Below are 19175 nucleotides of genomic sequence, written 5' to 3'. Positions count from 1 at the left end.
TGGGGCTAGGGGGCAGTATTTGCACAGCCGGATTTAAAATCGTACCCGATTTAAACTGGTTACTACTCTAGCCCAGAAACGAGAATATGCATATAATTAGTAGATTTGGATAGAAAACACATTGTCTATTGTTGTCTGCTTTCCTCTTTTACAGGTTCAATTGTCTAGTGTTGTAGTGGCTAAGGACTGTCCAGTCAGATATAATCAGATTTTAGCTGCTTTGCAATGTTAACGTCCTTCCTCCCAGAAATGTGCAAGCATCATCTGGACTGGACACCACCCAGCAAACATATTTTTGATCAGGACTTTTGCAAAGAAAATGCCATGAGGACAGGACAGAAATAGGCTAATCCTTTGTGTGTTTTACATTTTTACTACTTGTAGGCATAACTTTTGAACTTATTAAAATATTTGAATCTTGAGATATATCTGACATTCTCTTGTTACCTCTAATTCACAGGTGTCCATCTCAAACTTGGGCGTACCTGGAACTACCGCCACTCTCGTTGTCGGAGAGTCAGAGTAATTCAATATAATTAACCTGTTTGGGATAGAGGGCAGTATATTCACGGCCGGATAAAAAAACGTACCCGATTTTAATCTGGTTACTACTCCTGCCCAAAAACTAGAATATGCATATAATTAGTAGATTTGGATAGAAAACACTAACGTTTCTAAAACTGTTTGAATGGTGTCTGAGTATAACAGAACTCATATGGCAGGCCAAAACCTGGGAAGATTCCATACAGGAAGTGCCCTGTCTGACAATTTATTCTCCTTCTGCGGCATCTCTATCGAAAATACAGCATCTCTGCTGTAACATGACATTTTCTAAGGCTTCCATTGGCTCTCAGAAAGCGCCAGAAAGTGGAATGACGTCTCTCCAGTCTCTGGGCGAAAAACAGCAGGAGATTTTGTGAGTGGTCAGGCTGAGAACAGTGACACTGGAGATGCACGTTCATGTGAATTCCATGTTTTTCTTTCTCTCTTTGAATGAATACAACGTCGCCCGGTTGGAATATTATCGCTATTTTACGAGAAAAATCACATAAATAGATTTTAAACAGCGTTTGACATGCTTCTAAGTGCGTGTCACCCTTCGGATACTGACCTGAACGCACGAACAAAATGGAGGTATTTTGATATAACTCTGGATTATTTCGAACCAAAAAAACATTTGTTGTTGAAGTAGAAGTCCTGGGAGTGCATTCTAACGAAGAACAGCAAAGGTAATCCAATTTTTCTTATAGTAAATCTGAGTTTGGTGAGGGCCAAACTTGGTGCGTGTCAAATTAGCTAGCCGTGATATCTACTCAGAATATGGCAAAATGTGCTTTCGCCGAAAAGCTATTTTAAAATCTGACACCGCGATTGGATAAAGGAATTCTGCATCTATAATTCTTAAAATAACTGTTATGTATTTTGTGAACGTTAATCGTGAGTAATTAACCTGTTGGGTCTAGGGGGCAGCATTTGCACGTCTGGATAAAAAAAATGTACCCGATTTAATCTGATAAATAATCCTACCCAGTAACTAGAATATGCATATACTTATTATATATGGATAGAAAACACTCTAAAGTTTCCAAAACTGTTTGAATGGTGTCTGTGAGTATAACAGAACTCATTTGGCAGGCAAAACCCTGAGACATTTTCTGACAGGAAGTGGATACCTGATGTGTTGTATTGACTTTAAACCTATCCCATTGAAAAACACAGGGGTTTAGGAATATTTTGGCACTTCCTATTGCTTCCACTAGATGTCACCAGCCTTTACAAAGTGTTTTGAGTCTTCTGGAGGGAGATCTGACCGAACAAGAGCCATGGAACGGTGATGTCCCATTAGACACCTGGCGCGCTAGTTCATGTTGGGTACCCTCGTTCCAATACGTTATAAAAGAGTATGCATTCGTCCACCTTGAATATTATTCATGTTCTGGTTAAAAAAGGCCCTAATGATTTATGCTATACAACGTTTGACATGTTTGAACGAACGGAAATATATTTTTTCCCCTCGTTCATGACGAGAAGTCCGGCTGGCTTACATCATGTGCTAACGAGACAGAGATTTTTGGACATAAATGATGAGCTTTTTTGAACAAAACTACATTCGTTATGGACCTGTGATACCTGGAAGTGACATCTGATGAAGAGAATCAAAGGTAATGGATTATTTACATAGTATTTTCGATTTTAGATCTCCCCAACATGACGTCTAGTCTGTATCGCAACGCGTATTTTTCTGGGCGCAGTGCTCAGATTATTGCAAAGTGTGATTTCCCAGTAAGGTTATTTTTAAATCTGGCAAGTTGATTGCGTTCAAGAGATGTAAATCTATAATTCTTTAAATGACAATATAATATTTTACCAATGTTTTCTAATTTTAATTATTTAATTTCTGACGCTGACTTGAATGCCGGTTATTGGAGGGAAACGATTTCCTCAACATCAATGCCATAGTAAAACGCTGTTTTTGGATATAAATATGAACTTGATAGAACTAAAAATGCATGCATTGTCTAACATAATGTCCTAGGAGTGTCATCTGATGGAGATTGTAAAAGGTTAGTGCATCATTTTAGCTGGTTTTATGGTTTTGGTGACCCTGTCTTTGACTTGACAAAACATTACACACAACTCTTGTAAATGTACTGTCCTAACATACTCTAAATTTATGCTTTCGCCGTAAAACCTTTTTGAAATCGTAAAACGTGGTTAGATTAAGGAGATGTTTATCTTTCAAATGGTGTAACATAGTTGTATTTTTGAAAAATTTGAATTTTGACATTTATTTGGATTCAAATTTGCCGCTCTTGAAATGCACCTGCTGTTGATGGAGTGCACCACGGGTGGCACGCTAGCGTCCCACCTAGCCCCAAGAGGTTAAGTAAATTCACCGGAAGTTTGCGGTGGGTATGCTAGTTCTGAACATCACATGCTAATGTAAAAAAGCTGGTTTTTGATATAAATATGAACTTGATTGAACAAAACATGCATGTATTGTATAACAATGTCCTAGGAGTGTCATCTGATGAAGATCATCAAAGGTTAGTGCTGCATTTAGCTGTGGTTTTGGTTTTTGTGACATATATGCTTGCTTTGAAAATGGCTGTGTGATTATTTTTGGCAGGGTACTCTCCTGACATAATCTAATGTTTTGCTTTCGCTGTAAAGCATTTTTGAAATCGGACAGTGTGGTTAGATAAAGGAGAGTCTTGTCTTTAAAATGGTGTAAAATAGTCATATGTTTGAGAAATTATTATAGCATTTAAGTTATAGCATTTATGAGGTATTTGTATTTCACGCCACGCGATTCCACTGGCTGTTGACTAGAAGTTAAATCCACTTCAAAACAGTCTAGATGAAGGGGAGGAGCCTTGAGACAATTGAGACATGGATTGTGTATGTGTGCCATTCAGAGGGTGAATGGGCAAGACAAAATATTTCAGTGTCTTTGAACAAGGTATGGTAGTAGGTGCCAGGTTCACCGGTTTGTGTGAAGAACTGAAACGATGCTGGGGTTTTTATGCTCAACAGTTTCCTGTGTGTATCAAAAATAGTCCACCACCCAAAGGATATCCAGCCAACTTGACACAACTGTGGGAAGCATTGGAGTCAACATGGGCCAGCATCCGTGTGGAACGCTTTTGACACCTTGTAGAGTCCTTGTCGCGACGAATAGAGGGGGTGCAACTCAATATTAGGTGTTCTTAAAGTTTTGTACACTCAGTATTGAACCTCCTGGCTATTAACCTGCAAATCACCTGGGTCCAGATTCACAAAAAAACACTTCTTTACGCAGAAATGTAAAAACTTAACAAAACAATGAATTAAAGATAGTTCGTAAGTGCAATTCCTCAACAATATCTTAAGATCTTATGAATCTTATCTTATGACTTTTTAAAATATCTTCTTATTCATCTTCTTAAGATATTTGTTGCTAGATAACCAATTTAGATTGCTATCTATATATCATGTTAGCATATTTCGTACTGAGAAACATGTTCTTGGGTTTAAAATAATCAATACTGAAACTTTCAGATGAAATTTGAGTGAAAGAAACATGTTCAAATGCTTTTATGAGATTATTCTCTAACTGCCCAGAGTTTAGGACAAGGGTTTAGCCATCTTGGAATTAAGAACAAATCCATTAACCTCTTACATCTAGACGTTCCGCTAGCGGAACACCTGCTCCAATATCCAATGATAGGCGTGGCGCGAATTACAAATTCCTCAAAAATACAAAAACTTCAATTTTTCAAACATATGACTATTTCACAGCATTTTAAAGACAAGACTCTCCTTTATCTAACCACACTGTCCGATTTCAAAAAGGCTTTACAGCGAAAGCAAAACATTAGATTATGTCAGCAGAGTACCCTGCCAGAAATAATCAGATACCCATTTTTCAAGCTAGCATATAATGTCACAAAAAACAAAACCACAGCTAAATGCAGCACTAACCTTTGATGATCTTCATCAGATGACACACCTAGGACATTATGTTATACAATACATGCATGTTTTGTTCAATCAAGTTCATATTTATATCAAAAACCAGCTTTTTACATTAGCATGTGACGTTCAGAACCAGCATACCCCCCGCAAACCTTCGGTGAATTTACTAAATTACTCACGATAAACGTTCACAAAAAACATAACAATTATTTTAAGAATTATAGATACAGAAGTCCTTTGTGCAATCGAGGTGTCCGATTTTAAAATAGCTTTTCGGTGAAAGCACATTTTGCAATATTCTCAGTAGATAGCTAGCCGTGATGGCTGGGCTATTTAGACACCCACCAAGTTTAGCCCTGACCAAACTCCGATTTACTATTAGAAAAGTTTGATTACCTTTGGTGTTCTTCGTCAGAATGCACTCCCAGGACTGCTACTTCAATAACAAATGTTGGTTTGGTTCAAAATAATCCATTGTTATATCCAAATAGCGGCGTTTTGTTCGTGCGTTCAAGACACTATCCGAAGTGTAAATAAGGGTCACGAGCATGGCGCATTTCGTGACAAAAGATTTCTAAATATTCCATTACCGTACTTCGAAGCATGTCAACCGCTGTTTAAAATCAATTTTTATGCCATTTTTCTCGTAAAAAAGCGATAATATTCCAACCGGGAATCTGCATTTAGGTAAAAAGACGAAAGAAAATAAAGCATGGGGTCGACTCGGGCACGAGCCTGAGTCTCACAGTACTGTGACCAGCCACTATCCAAACGCGCTACTTTTTTTCAGCCAGAGCCTGCAAAGCCATGATTTAGCTTTTTGCCGCCTTCTGAGAGCCCATGGGAGCCGTAGGAAGTGTCACGTAACAGCAGAGATCCCCTGTATTGGATAGAGATAATCAAGAAGGGCAAGAAATTGTCAGACAGGGCACTTCCTGCATGGAATCTTCTCAGGTTTTGGCCTGCCAAATGAGTTCTGTTATACTCACAGACACCATTCAAACAGTTTTAGAAACTTTGGAGTGTTTTCTATCCAAAGCTAATAATTATATGCATATTCTAGTTTCTGGGCAGGAGTAATAATCAGATTAAATCGGGTAAATTTTTTATCCGGCCGTGAAAATACTGCCCCCTAGCCATAACAGGTTAACTTTATTTTCAAGAATCAATTTCTTCTTAACGTTTTGCTTAAGGAGAAACATAAGAAATAGCGCAAGAACATTTCCAAGAACCTTTGAGGAATAGCAACTTTTCTTAACTTTCTTCTTAAGTCTATAGTTAAGGAAAAAATGGCAAATAAGAATACAATTCTTCTTAAGGTTTTGTGAATCTAGGCCCAGGTCCTCCCTCTCAAACTGTAGTGTTTGAAAACATAATTGGTAGCAATTTTGCAGAAGACCTTGCGCACCATGGTGTTGAGGTCCCTTCCCCCTAGGGAACAGAAGTAATCCCATCATCTTGAATACTGTGATTTACAACAGATTGTTGTTGGAAGTTTTAGGAACATTTTCAAAGATTAAGATGCATACCATCTCTTTCCGCTATGTGGTGGCCTCCTCCAGACTCTTGCAGAGGTCCTCCAAATCCTCCTTGGTCGTACAAGGTCTAGGCAGGACTTTGTCTGGCAGATCTTGTGCTCCAGCGGCTAGCAGCTATCGCTGAATTGCTAGGAGTTCCAACTAGTTCTCGATAATTGTTTCCAGCTTCATCAGCACGATCATTTGGAATCCTGCAATAGTTAAGTCAAGTACAAGGGTACAGTTAATATTTAAATTCATTTAAATATTTTTCTGTGCTTAAGAGAACAATTAATATCACCATAACATACTCTGCTGGGGGACAGTCTTCCAGGTGAGATTGGAGGAGAAACTTGAGACAAAATTAATCACATGTTAACAATAACAGACGTCTAATGTATGCTACACTTCATTTGAAAGTTCCTAACTTTGCACCACAAAGATGGGTACAACCAGGGCTTAAATGTACTTTTTGGTCCACCAGCCACTGTGGCAGGTATATTAAAAAATCTAGCAGGCAAAATATTTTTTTCCCACTACAATTACACCAACAAAACACAAAAAAACAGATGAGCATGCTTTGTAATGTTTCTAAAAAAAATGTATTACTAGTAAGAAGTAATGTGGTATATTATTTGATTTCATGTTAAACAAAATATCACAGATGAGACAAAAATGTTCACCTGCCCCTTTAAGGCCGGGAGGTTACCCTGGTAACACGACTGGAGTCATGTTTGTGCTTGTGAGATTGAGTCTGACTAGTATCCTGTTGCTTCTCTACCCTAGCAGCTTAAACTCAAACATTGAAAAACATCCTAGCTTGTGAACAAAAGTATGTCAATAACCAAGAAACACAAGGACAAAGTCTCACTTAATTTCAAGTAATCCTTCTAACCCCCCCCCCTGTAAAGTGGTTGTTCCACTGGATATCATAAGGTGAATGCACCAATTTGTAAGTCGCTCTGGATAAGAGCGTCTGCTAAATGACGTAAATGTAATGTAAATGTAAATTAGACCCATTTTTATGCCTGTGTGCAGCGCTTCTAGAAATGTATCTGTCACTCAGCTCTTCAAGTGCACACAGCCCCCAGCCATGCAATGTTGCAGCTCAAGGCAGAAATACTTTGAAAACAGCTACTGCAGTATTTATTTTGCTATAAATGTGATCATACTTGACTTTTTATTCACAAATGAGAGTGAAATGCTTGCAATGTGGAGCCCTGACCACCCGCCAACGTGACTGATGAAATAGACATCTTTCCGGCCAATGCCAAAATCTACCCGTATTTGGTGGGTGTTAATTTTAGGCCCTGGGTAGAACATATACACTGCTCAAAAAAAATAAAGGGAACACTTAAACAACACAATGTAACTCCAAGTCAATCACACTTCTGTGAAATCAAACTGTCCACTTAGGAAGCAACACTGATTGACAATACATTTCACATGCTGTTGTGCAAATGGAATAGACAACAGGTGGAAATTATAGGCAATTAGCAAGACACCCCCAATAAAGGAGTGGCTCTGCAGGTGGGGACCACAGACCACTTCTTAGTTCCTATGCTTCCTGGCTGATGTTTTGGTCACTTTTGAATGCTGGCGGTGCTTTCACTCTAGTGGTAGCATGAGACGGAGTCTACAACCCACACAAGTGGCTCAGGTAGTGCAGCTCATCCAGGATGGCACATCAATGCGAGCTGTGGCAAGAAGGTTTGCTGTGTCTGTCAGCGTAGTGTCCAGAGCATGGAGGCGCTACCAGGAGACAGGCCAGTACATCAGGAGACGTGGAGGAGGCCGTAGGAGGGCAATAACCCAGCAGCAGGACCGCTACCTCCGCCTTTGTGCAAGGAGGAGCACTGCCAGAGCCCTGCAAAATGACCTCCAGCAGGCCACATATGTGCATGTGTCTGCTCAAACGGTCAGAAACAGACTCCATGAGGGTGGTATGAGGGCCCGACGTCCACAGGTGGGGGTTGTGCTTACAGCCCAACACCGTGCAGGACGTTTGGCATTTGCCAGAGAACACCAACATTGGCAAATTCGCCACTGGCGCCCTGTGCTCTTCACAGATGAAAGCAGGTTCACACTGAGCACGTGACAGACGTGACAGAGCCTGGAGACGCCGTGGAGAACGTTCTGCTGCCTGCAACATCCTCCAGCATGACCGGTTTGGCGGTGGGTCAGTCATGGTGTGGGGTGGCATTTCTTTGGGGGGCCGCACAGCCCTCCATGTGCTCGCCAGAGGTAGCCTGACTGCCATTAGGTACCAAGATGAGATCCTCAGACCCCTTGTGAGACCATATGCTGGTGCGGTTGGCCCTGGTTTCCTCCTAATGCAAGACAATGCTAGACCTCATGTGGCTGGAGTGTGTCAGCAGTTCCTGCAAGAGGAAGGCATTGATGCTATGGACTGGCCTGCCCGTTCCCCAGACCTGAATCCAATTGAGCACATCTGGGACATCATGTCTCGCTCCATCCACCAACGCCACGTTGCACCACAGACTGTCCAGGAGATGGTGGATGCTTTAGTCCAGGTCTGGGAAGAGATCCCTCAGGAGACCATCCGCCACCTCATCAGGAGCATGCCCAGGCGTTGTAGGGAGGTCATACAGGCACGTGGAGGCCACACACACACACACACACACACACACACACACTACTGAGCCTCATTTTGACTTGTTTTAAGGACATTACATCAAAGTTGGATCAGCCTGTAGTGTGGTTTTCCACTTTAATTTTGAGTGTGACTCCAAATCCAGACCTCCATGGGTTGATAAATTGGATTTCCATTGATTATTTCTGTGTGATTTTGTTGTCAGCACATTCAACTATGTAAAGAAAAAAAGTATTTAATAAGATTATTTCTTTCATTCAGATCTAGGATGTGTTGTTTAAGTGTTCCCTTTATTTTTTTGAGCAGTATATATAAATAAAAGTGAAAATCAAATATGTGTTTTGAAATAGTTGTAAGTTGAGCTTTTTACCATCATTGGACAGCGGAGAGACAGCTGTAAAACAAAATAAGACACGTTATTAGTTAGAGGTATTGGAATGTATTTTCAAGTTTCTTTTGAAAGTTCCTAATTTAGCATCACTATTGTGTACCTCTGGTGCTGGAAACATCGGCATTCTGTGAACTGAATGTTAAAAAAATCTGTTTAATAAATATTTATTATACATTTAAATAAAAGTGATAATCAAATATGTTGTTTTTTCAATGACCACACAACAATTGAACAAAACAGGTGTGATTCAGTATACCATAGATCAAGAAACTACACCTGTGATTACTTTAACTCCATCTCCTTTTTCTGCTCTGCCTGGTCGCCATTTTGACCGAAGCACATGTACAGTCGTGGCCATAAGTTGAGAATGACACAAATATTAATTTTCACAAAGTCTGCTGCCTCAGTTTGTATGATGGCAATTTGCATATACTCTAGAATGTTATGAAGAGTGATCAGATTAATTGCAAAGTCCCTCTTTGCCATGCAAATGAACTGAATCCCCAAAAAAACATTTCCACTGCATTTCAGCCCTACCACAAAAGGACCAGCTGACATCATGTCAGTGATTCTCTCGTTAACACAGGTGTGAGTGTTGACAAGGACAAGGCTGGAGATCACTCTGTCATACTGATTGAGTTTGAATAACAGACTGGAAGCTTCAAAAGGAGGGCTGTGTTTTGAATCATTGTTCTTCCTCTGTCAACCATGGTTACCTGCAAGGAAACACGTGCCATCATCATTGCTTTGCACAAAAAGGGCTTCACAGGCAAGGATAATGCTGCCAGTAAGATTGCACCTGAATCAACCATTTATCGGATCATCAAGAACTTCAAGGAGAGCGGTTCAATTGTTGTGAAGAAGGCTTCAGGGCGTCCAAGAAAGTCCAGCAAGCACCAGGACCGTCTCCTAAAGTTGATTCAGCGGCGGGATCGGGGCACCACCAGTACAGAACTTGCTCAGGAATGGCAGCAGGCAGGTGTGAGTGCATCTGCACGCACAGTGAGGCAAAGTCTTTTGGAGGATGGCCTGGTGTCAAGAAGGGCAGCAAAGAAGCCACTTCTCTCCAGGAAAAACATTAGGAACAAACTGATATTCTGCAAAAGGTACAGAGATTGAACTGCTGAGGACTGGGGTAAAGTAATTTTCTCTGATGAATCCCCTTTCCGATTGTTTGGGGCATCCGGAAAAAAGCTTGTCCGGAGAAGACAAGGTGAGCGCTACCATCAGTCCTGTGTCATGCCAACAGTAAAGCATCCTGAGACCATTCATGTGTGGGGTTGCTTCTCAGCCAAGGGAATGGGCTCACTCACAATTTTGCCAAAAACACAGCCATGAATAAAGAATGGTACCAACACATCCTCCGAGAGCAACTTCTCCCAACCATCCAGGAACAGTTTGGTGACGAACAATGCCTTTTCCAGCATGATGGAGCACCTTGCCATAAGGCAAAAGTGATAACTAAGTGGCTCGGGGAAAAAAACATTGATATTTTGGGTCCATGGCCAGGAAACTCCCCAGACCTTAATCCCATTGAGAACTTGTGGTCAATCCTCAAGAGGCGGGTGAACAAACAAAAACCCACAAATTCTGACAAACTCCAAACATTGATTATGCAAGAATGGGCTGCCATCAGTCAGGATGTGGCCCAGAAGTTACTTGACAGCATGCCAGGGCGGATTGCAGAGGTCTTGAAAAAGAAGGGTCAACACTGCAAATATTGACTCTTTCCATCAACTTCATGTAATTGTCAATAAAAGCCTTTGACACTCATGAAATGCTTGTAATTATACTTCAGTATTCCATAGTAACATCTGACAAAAATATCTAGACACTGAAGCAGCAAGCTTTGTAAAAATTAACCTGTTAGGGCTAGGGGGCAGTATTGACACGGCTGGATAAAAAACATACCCGATTTAATCTGGTTACCACTCCTACCCAGTAACTAGAATATGCATATACTTATTACATATGGATAGAAAACACCCTCAATTTTCTAAAACTGTTTGAATGGTGTCTGTGAGTATAACAGAACTCAAATGGCAGGTCAAAACCTGAGAGATTCCTTTACAGGAAGTGGCCTGTCTGACCATTTCTTGAACTTCTTTTCCATCTCTATCATTTACTAAGGATCTCTGCTCTAACGTGACACTTCCCACGTCGTCCATAGGCGCTCAGAGCCCGGGAAAAAACAGAATGTCGTCATCCCAGCCCCAGGCTGAAACACATTATCGCCTTTCTCAAGTGGCCGATCAAGGGACACTGGGCTTATGCGCGTGACCCCGACCGCCCCCGCCTTTGGGATTTTTTCCTCTGTTTGCCGAAAAGGAGATTCCCTGTCGGAATATTATCGCTTTTCTACGAGAAAAATGTTGTAAAAATTGATTTTAAACAGCGGTTGACATGCTTCGAAGTACGGTAATGGAATATTTAGAATTTTATTGTCACGAATTGCGCCATGCGCGCGACACTTCTTTACTATTTCGGATAGTGTCTGGAACGCACGAACAAAACGCCGCTATTTGGATATAACGATGGATTATTTTGGACCAAACCAACATTTGTTATTGAAGTAGCAGTCCTGGGTGTGCATTCTGACGAAGACAACAAAAGGTAATCAAACTTTTATAATAGTAAATATGATTATGGTGAGTGCTAAACTTGCCGGGTGTCTAAATAGCGAGCCCGTGATGCCTGGGCTATGTACTTAGAATATTGCAAAATGTGCTTTCACCAAAAAGCTATTTTAAAATCGGACATATCGAATGCATAGAGGAGGTCTGTATCTATAATTCTTAAAATAATTGTTATGCTTTTTGTGAACGTTTATCGTGAGTAATTTAGTAAAATGTTAGCGAATTCCCCGGAAGTTTGCGGGGGGTATGCTAGTTCTGAACGTCACATGCTAATGTAAAAAGCTGTTTTTTGATATAAATATGAACTTGATTGAACAAAACATGCATGTATTGTATAACATAATGTCCTAGGGTTGTCATCTGTTGAAGATCATCAAAGGTGAGTGCTGCATTTAGCTGTCTTCTGGGTTTTGGTGACATTATATGCTGGCTTGAAAAATGGGTGTCTGGCTTGGTACTCTGCTGACATAATCTAATGTTTTGCTTTCGTTGTAAAGCCTTTTTGAAATCGGACAGTGTGGTTAGATTAACGAGAGTCTTGTCTTTAAATAGCTGTAAAATAGTCATATGTTTGAGAAATTGAAGTAATAGGATTTTTAACGTTTTGAAAATCGCGCCACAGGCTGCCAGTGGCTGTTACGTAGGTGGGACGCAAGCGTCCCACCTAGCCCATAGAGGTTAATATTTGTGTCATTCTCAAAACTTTTGGCTACAACTGTACGTTCCATACAATCAATGCAATGGCAACACACAAATTAAACGTGGCCTACTAGGGCACTGTAATGTTAACTGCTAGTTATATAGATTACCGGTAATTACCATGACTTTGATAGTCTCGAAAGTGAGGGTTTTATTTGTTTTTTTAGATGACCCGTATCCAAATTAGATGTCTCCTCTGCCCAGTTAACTTTCTTCTTTGCTCTGTCATACGAGTCAAAAAACTATATATAATCTGGTTACAAATAATTCTACAATAGTCATTTGATAGGCCAAACCCCAATGTAAAGTCCCATACTGGAGATGCCCTATTAGATTGTCATACTGAATCCAGATTTCATACTATCAGTCTTAAACATATTAAATTTACATGTGGTCTCCAGAATTCTGGCCGTTGCATTTTCCATGTCTTGTCAGGTCGTTCACAGTTTAACTTTTTTTGGGTTATCTTTTTTGGTCCATTAGCAATACACACCCTGATGAAGAGGTTACAGTGTATTTCAATTATAACCCAATAAACAGTATATATTACAATTATATATATATTTTTTTTAAAGGTCAGAACACAATCTTTGGTTGTCAGAGTAGAAACTTACTGAATCTGTAACAATCCAGGTGGTTGTAACAACCCCCACATATTTCACTCCTTCAAATGCTATTACCACCCCTGCATACAGATGCTTCATTCTAGAAGAGAACATAATATTTGCATTTCTTTGTGCGATTAGCAGCTATTAAACAAAAACGGCAGAAATACTTTAAAACAGATACTGCAGCATGTGCTCATACTTGACTTTTTACTCGCAAATGTGAATGTAAAGCTTGCACTGTTGAGCCCTGCAAATTGACCAGCCTACAACGAGGCTGGTGAAATAGACATTCTTACCCCCCAATACCTTAATCTACCCTCATGTGGTAGGTGTTAATTTTATGCCCTGCTTGTATTTATGATTTTTTTGGAAAACAGCCCTGTATCCACCATCACACTGTTGTTGTTTACGCAATCCAAAAATAGTCCATTATAAATAGCAATCTGGGTCAGGTGGCCATCATTTGAAAGCTTATTCTATTGTCAACGTGACTAGCTAGCTAAGTTCTAAAATATGACCTTACAAGTAGAGTACTTCAGTCACCTAACCAAACCTACATGTACATATTACCTCAATCAAATCAACCCAACTACCTCATACCCCACTACACTAACTCAGTACCGATACTCCTTGTACTGTATATAGCCTTGTTATTGTGTTACTATTTTTATCTATTGTTAATTTTCTTACTTTTTAACTGCATTGTTGGGAAAGGGCTCATAAGTAAGCCTTTCACGGTAAACTCTACACACTTGTTGTATTCGGCGCATGTGACAAATACATCTGATTTGTATTCACAATTTTATTTATGTTTTTGTTTGTATTTTCACCCCTTTTTTCTCCCCAATCTTGTGGTATCCAATTGGTAGTAGTTACAGTCTTGTCTCATCGCTGCAACTCCCGTACGGACTTGGGAGAGGCGAAGGTCGAGATCCATGCGTCCTCCGAAACACAACCCAACCAAGCCGCACTGCTTCTTGAAACAATGCCATCCAACACAGAAGTCAGCCGCAACAATGTGTCGGAGGAAACACCGTACACCTGGCGACCGTGTCAGCGTGCACTGCGCCCGGCCCGCCACAGGAGTCGGGTTCGAGGCTGGACTCAAACCCAGAATCTCTAGTGGCACAGCTAGTGTATTCACTTTTTTTAAGTTAAGTTGGCTCGCTTCTATAGTAACGGCATACATAAGGGGAGTTATAGAGACAGGATAGTAGAAACAAATTAGAGAAATGTTACAGAAAAGATAATCTGGCTATGACAGGCCCATCCCTCAGCTTTTTACCAAATGGAGGCGGGGAGACCGCTTTTTTATTGTTTCTATCAAGGATTCTAGCTTCAACAAGGAACATTATATTTTTACTCCATTTGTATGTTTCAGTGTTTACTTACTCTCACAGAGGGCAGGTCCTACTCTTCTGATTGGGGAGACTGCGGGACAAGTGGAGAGACTGGGACTGTTGCAGTACGGTTGGGTGGAGAGATGTCTGTTAACAGACGCCTAATGTACTGTATGTCACACTTCATTGTTGACGCCACAAAACAAGGTCTATTGTGTTGATGTGAATGATTCAATGTTTTTAAATATATTAAGTTACTGTAAGCCATACATCTGCTGTCTTGTGGTACGGTTGGGTGGAGTGATGTCTGAGACAAAATGAATCACGTTAACATTAACAGACATCTGAGTTCATTTGAAAGTTCAGGATCTAAAATGTGACAATACAAAATAAGGTCCACTGTTTCGATGTGAATGATTCAATGTTTTTAAATACTATCAAGTTACTGTAGGCCATTTACTGTACCTCTGCTCTGTGACACTTCCAGTTGAGCTTAGAGAAACTTCTGTGAGACAAACTGAATCACGTTAACCATAACAGACGTCTAATGTATGTCACACTTTAGTTGAAAGTTCTGATTCCAAAAGTATGGTCCAATCCTAAATCAACCCATAGACCCCTCAAACTCAACTCTGAACCTCGAAGCCAGTTCCACTACAAAAAAAAATAAATGTTTTTCTCTAATCAGGGACTGATTTAGACCTAGGAAACAAGGTGTGTACAATTAGTTATCAGGTAGAGCAGAAAACCAGCAGGCTCCAACCCTCGTAGGGTAAGAGTTGAATAAACCTGCCCTAGACCCTACTCCTTATGCACTTGAGATCTGAGAGGATGACTTATGTGAGCAAATTTGTCATTATTCCAATTAGCCCTCTGATAGGCTAGGTGGAAGTTTAATCATATTGTTTAAACCCATCAAATCATCTCAGACCTCCACAAGTGCATTGGGTATAGGGGTCCATTTGGGATTATCAACAAAATAAGGTCCATTGTTTCAATGTGAAGGCTTCAATGCTATCAAGTTACTGTAAGCCATTTACCTTAGAGGTTGAGTAGGTGTTCACAAGTGGTGGTGTCCCACAATTGCTCCATCTGTAAAAAATGAGAAATGGTAGATAAGAGACTAGATAAGCAGACTAATAGCTGTAGAAAATGGATTTTCATGAACGCGGTCCTGTACCTAATAAACCGTCTGGTGAGTGTTCATTGTAGTAATAAAGTAAACCTGTTCACCTTTAACTAGTATACTTCTGGACAAAATGGAGCTGCAAATGAAACAAAGAATCAGAAACCGATTAATCACTTAGCAAATGTATTGTTTCTCATGCACTTATCAACTCCGTGGTGGCCTTCTGCTAAACTACTGTAGAAGATAACTCACATGGTGCAGGTGGGGAAACTGTCCAAGCAAGCTAAAAGTAAAACAGAAAGTGATGTTAAAAGAATCAATTTCTATTAATTAAATGTTTTATTCAGTTGTGACCCATTTAATGAATTACTAATGTATTTCAGTGGATATCCTATTGATTTTTTTAAACCTCTTTACTATTTAATTGCAATCAGTTCCTTATTTACATGACGGGTCATGTGACTTGGATACCATTGTCAGGTACTAGCCAAGTAGTCTAGTCATTCAACAAATCAAATCTATCGCCATCCTTTTCAAAATAGTAAAAACAATTATAATATAGCAAAAGGGTTATCAGACCTCATTTGTCACTCTCCCCAAAAACATATTTTTATGGTCAGACCTAGCTAGCAGCCAATGCAGCTGGAGAACATGCTAGCTAAGCTAGCTAATTTACTCAAACATTTTTATTCTGAAAACACAAAACAGTAAAAAAATAACTATGCTACCCCATAACATGTTCATATAAACACGTGTTATAGTTTTAGTATGTTTCTCTGACTCTACCTGTAAAAATAATAATATTAGCAGTACTTGAAACAAGCTAAACTGTCTGGCAGCCATTTCTTTAACTGTCAACCGTTGCTTTGGTGACGATGGTGCCACATGACCGTTTGTCTTGTGAATAAATTGTAAAGGAGAGTTCAAAACATGTTTCTTTGGGGGGGGGGATAAAAAAACTATTTAGCTATTTACAAAATGATGTGCACTCACCTCCACACACACTTTATCTTCTCTTTCAGCAGTTTGATCCAATACGGCCTTAGATATGCAACATTTCCAGAACGTTCCCAGAACTTTTTTTCTTCCAACAACCAAACGGGAACCACAGGGGAATGTTATGTAAAAGTTCTAATTCACCCAAAAATAACGTCATTTTATGAGGTTATTTGAATGTTTTCAGAACAATGTGTTTCTACCAAAATAGCAACGCTCCCTAAAGGGTCTCCTTCGGTTCTTAGAAAAATAACTTTCCCACAATGTTCCCAGAACGTTCTGTGAAAGTTATTTTTCTAAGAACCAAAGGAGACCCTTTAGGGAAGGTTCTGTGCTAGCTGGGTTACCTAAAATGTTCCTCGATGACTGTCCTCTTGGTTGTGAATGTAAAGTAGCAAGCCAGTTAAGTTCGTTCCCAGAGACTTCTGCCCACTTCATGGGTGTCTAGAGCATGAAGTAAATGCCTGACTGTGTTTTGGATTACCACATATTCCGCTTAGATGCATTAGTTGGTATCCATGTAACTTCCCATAACGGCCCAGTTGATCAAGAAGGAATAAAGCTATTTCAAGGAAGTCCGATAGTTTTTTCCGTTTATAGAGCCTTAGAGAACTCCACAATGTCCGTAAACTAATGACAACACCATCTTTATTCCTCAACGACATCTCTCTAATATCTCCCAATGCCTCAAACCGAGGAAAAAATGTAATTGACCAACTCAAGCAAACCAGCCAGAATGTCAACCTGTGCAAGAGAGGAAGCCAAATTTGCCAAGTAGCGTAAGGCATAGGCTATTTTTCATAATAGCGTGCAACCGGGCTATTTCATAATAACTACATATTTCTCATTACAACATTATATTTCTCGTAATAACGAGATCTGTCTCATTATAACGTTATCTGTATTATAATAACGACAACATGGGTTATTTTCGTTATTGATTTATTTCGTAATAACGTGATGTTATATCATAATGATACAAAATATATTATTTTGCTGAGTGGCAGCAATATACCACCGTAATATTCAATAGGCTAAACACAACTCCATTAATGAGGAAAAGGAGGGATTGGGAGATAGTTTGGCAAATAATCTCAATACAGTAGCATATAAAAATAACTCACCTTTGCTTCGAAGTTGATCCCATGTTGGAATGCTTCCTCGTTATGCATTGGAATTCTCAAATCATGGCCATCATCAACAAGATTGTACTTTGTTTTCGCTGGCATGACTGGCGACTATCCGTTTTCACACCAGACGGAAGGGTACGAACCTAATTGTTAATCCAAAACCCAAAACGCGTCCCAAACTCCTTAAATCCAGTGGTCCATTGCAGCGAGTAGTCGTCCCAGATCCGTGTGTCACACAATTATCCAGTGGGCTAGGAGGTGTAAACTTTGTATCTATTGCTCAAGCAAGTAGGCTGGCTTTCAGTTCCGATACAATAACAATCGTGTCTCTCCAGCAAATCAATTCACTTCCTAAATAAGTAGCTCAAGGTTACTTTCAGTGACGTAAAATCACCAAAACTACCCCAACAGTCAAAAATGTTGCGTTCCTTGTCCTGCCGTTTTTTCCACTAGTAAAATGCCATGACCAGCCTAGCCGCCCCTCACTCTCCCCATGCATGGATTCTCCAGGCAGATCGGGATTGGAGGAACCTCGTAATTCCTCCAGTTTTCATTGGAACATAGTAATTCATGGTATAATAGGAGGGCGAGTTTGTTTTGCACGGCCCGGTGCCCTGAGTGAGAGTTCACTTATAGACCAATGGAATAGTCTACAATATATAAACTCCGCCTACCCGGGGTACGGGGCCATGCAAAACGATCTTTGCCAGTGTCACCCTAGCAGCACAGGGGAAAAAATAGTTGCTCTTTCTGTTCAACGTAAAGGCTATGTAGTGACATGATGGTAGGCTAGTGTTTACATACAGTGTATGCCTTATTGCAGTGCAGGTGTACAGTATGCCTACTTATCACTGTGTTAAAGTTAAATCTAGACCCTTTTTCCTCTATCACCCCAACTGCCAAACCAACCCTGATTCGGATGACCATCCTACCCATGGTAGATTACGGAAACATAATTTATAGATCAGCAGGTAAGGGTGCTCTTGAGCGGCTATATGTTCTTTACAGGGGCGGAAATCCCGGGGGGGACGGGGGGGACACGACCCCCCCATCCTGGGAAAAATATGATTTGTCCCCCCCAATATCACTGAAACATAATTATTTAATTTAAATAATATTAATAATACGCAATGAAAGCAATTGTGCTGATTATAGACACTTAATAGCGCGTTTTTAAATTTCAAAAGATTGCGACACCCCCGCCCTTTGCCTCACAATGGTTTGATCCACTGCCAGTTCCTTAGCTTGCTATGTAAGTTAGTGCTTTAAAGTCCCTGTGATAAGGTTAGCGATAAACTGAAGTCCAAACTGAACAGAACTACACTCTCATCTACCATTGTCTTAAATATATTTAATGGTCTCGTTACAAAAGCTAAATTGTCGCAAGCGAACTTTTATTTATTTATTTTATTTCACCTTTATTTAACCCGGGTAGCAAAGATTATAGCAAACACCACTGAAACTGAATTGGTGCTCGCTAGCTTTGCAAATTCAGCTATTGTTGGAAGCCAGCCAATATGAAACAAACTATTAAAATTACAAAAGGTTGCAGCATATGTTGTGTAAATGGTGAACTCATACAGCTGTCAACTCTTGTCATTTTAATTCGTTTCACATTTGCTAGCTACCTTTTAGATCGAAGCCCATATAGAATGAT

At 40.1% G+C, this 19175-nt stretch overlaps 1 protein-coding gene across 10 annotated transcripts in view; it reads right to left on the bottom strand.

Annotated features, from left to right (window-relative positions):
- LOC106584141 (carboxyl-terminal PDZ ligand of neuronal nitric oxide synthase protein) overlaps positions 1–18076 on the bottom strand; it is a 241671-nt gene extending 223595 nt beyond the window's left edge. Inside the window, exons 1-9 of one of the 10 annotated variants that reach the window (XR_006761501.1) lie at positions 17513–18076; positions 16386–16476; positions 15645–15675; positions 15497–15528; positions 15304–15355; positions 14316–14965; positions 9081–9112; positions 8960–8983; positions 5988–6187 (exon numbers count right to left, since the gene is read on the bottom strand). Coding sequence is in view for 2 of the 10 variants with exons in the window: in XM_014169058.2 (XP_014024533.1) it covers positions 17513–17617 (105 nt within the window). In the remaining 8 variants the exon portion in view is untranslated. Of the gene's footprint in view, positions 1–5987; positions 6188–6286; positions 6328–8959; positions 8984–9080; positions 9113–14315; positions 14966–15303; positions 15356–15496; positions 15529–15644; positions 15676–16178; positions 16362–16385; positions 16477–17512 lie in introns of those variants that run through there. The other 9 variants (XR_006761502.1, XR_006761499.1, XR_006761503.1 and 6 more) reach the window with 9 other exon arrangements.
- Between the last annotated feature and the right edge of the window lie 1099 nt (positions 18077–19175).

Source organism: Salmo salar, chromosome ssa23 (assembly GCF_905237065.1).
Source record: "Salmo salar chromosome ssa23, Ssal_v3.1, whole genome shotgun sequence".
Lineage (NCBI taxonomy): Eukaryota > Metazoa > Chordata > Actinopteri > Salmoniformes > Salmonidae > Salmo > Salmo salar.
The sequence above is the reverse complement of the archived record's forward strand: the minus strand, read 5'-3'. Positions and strand labels throughout refer to the sequence as shown.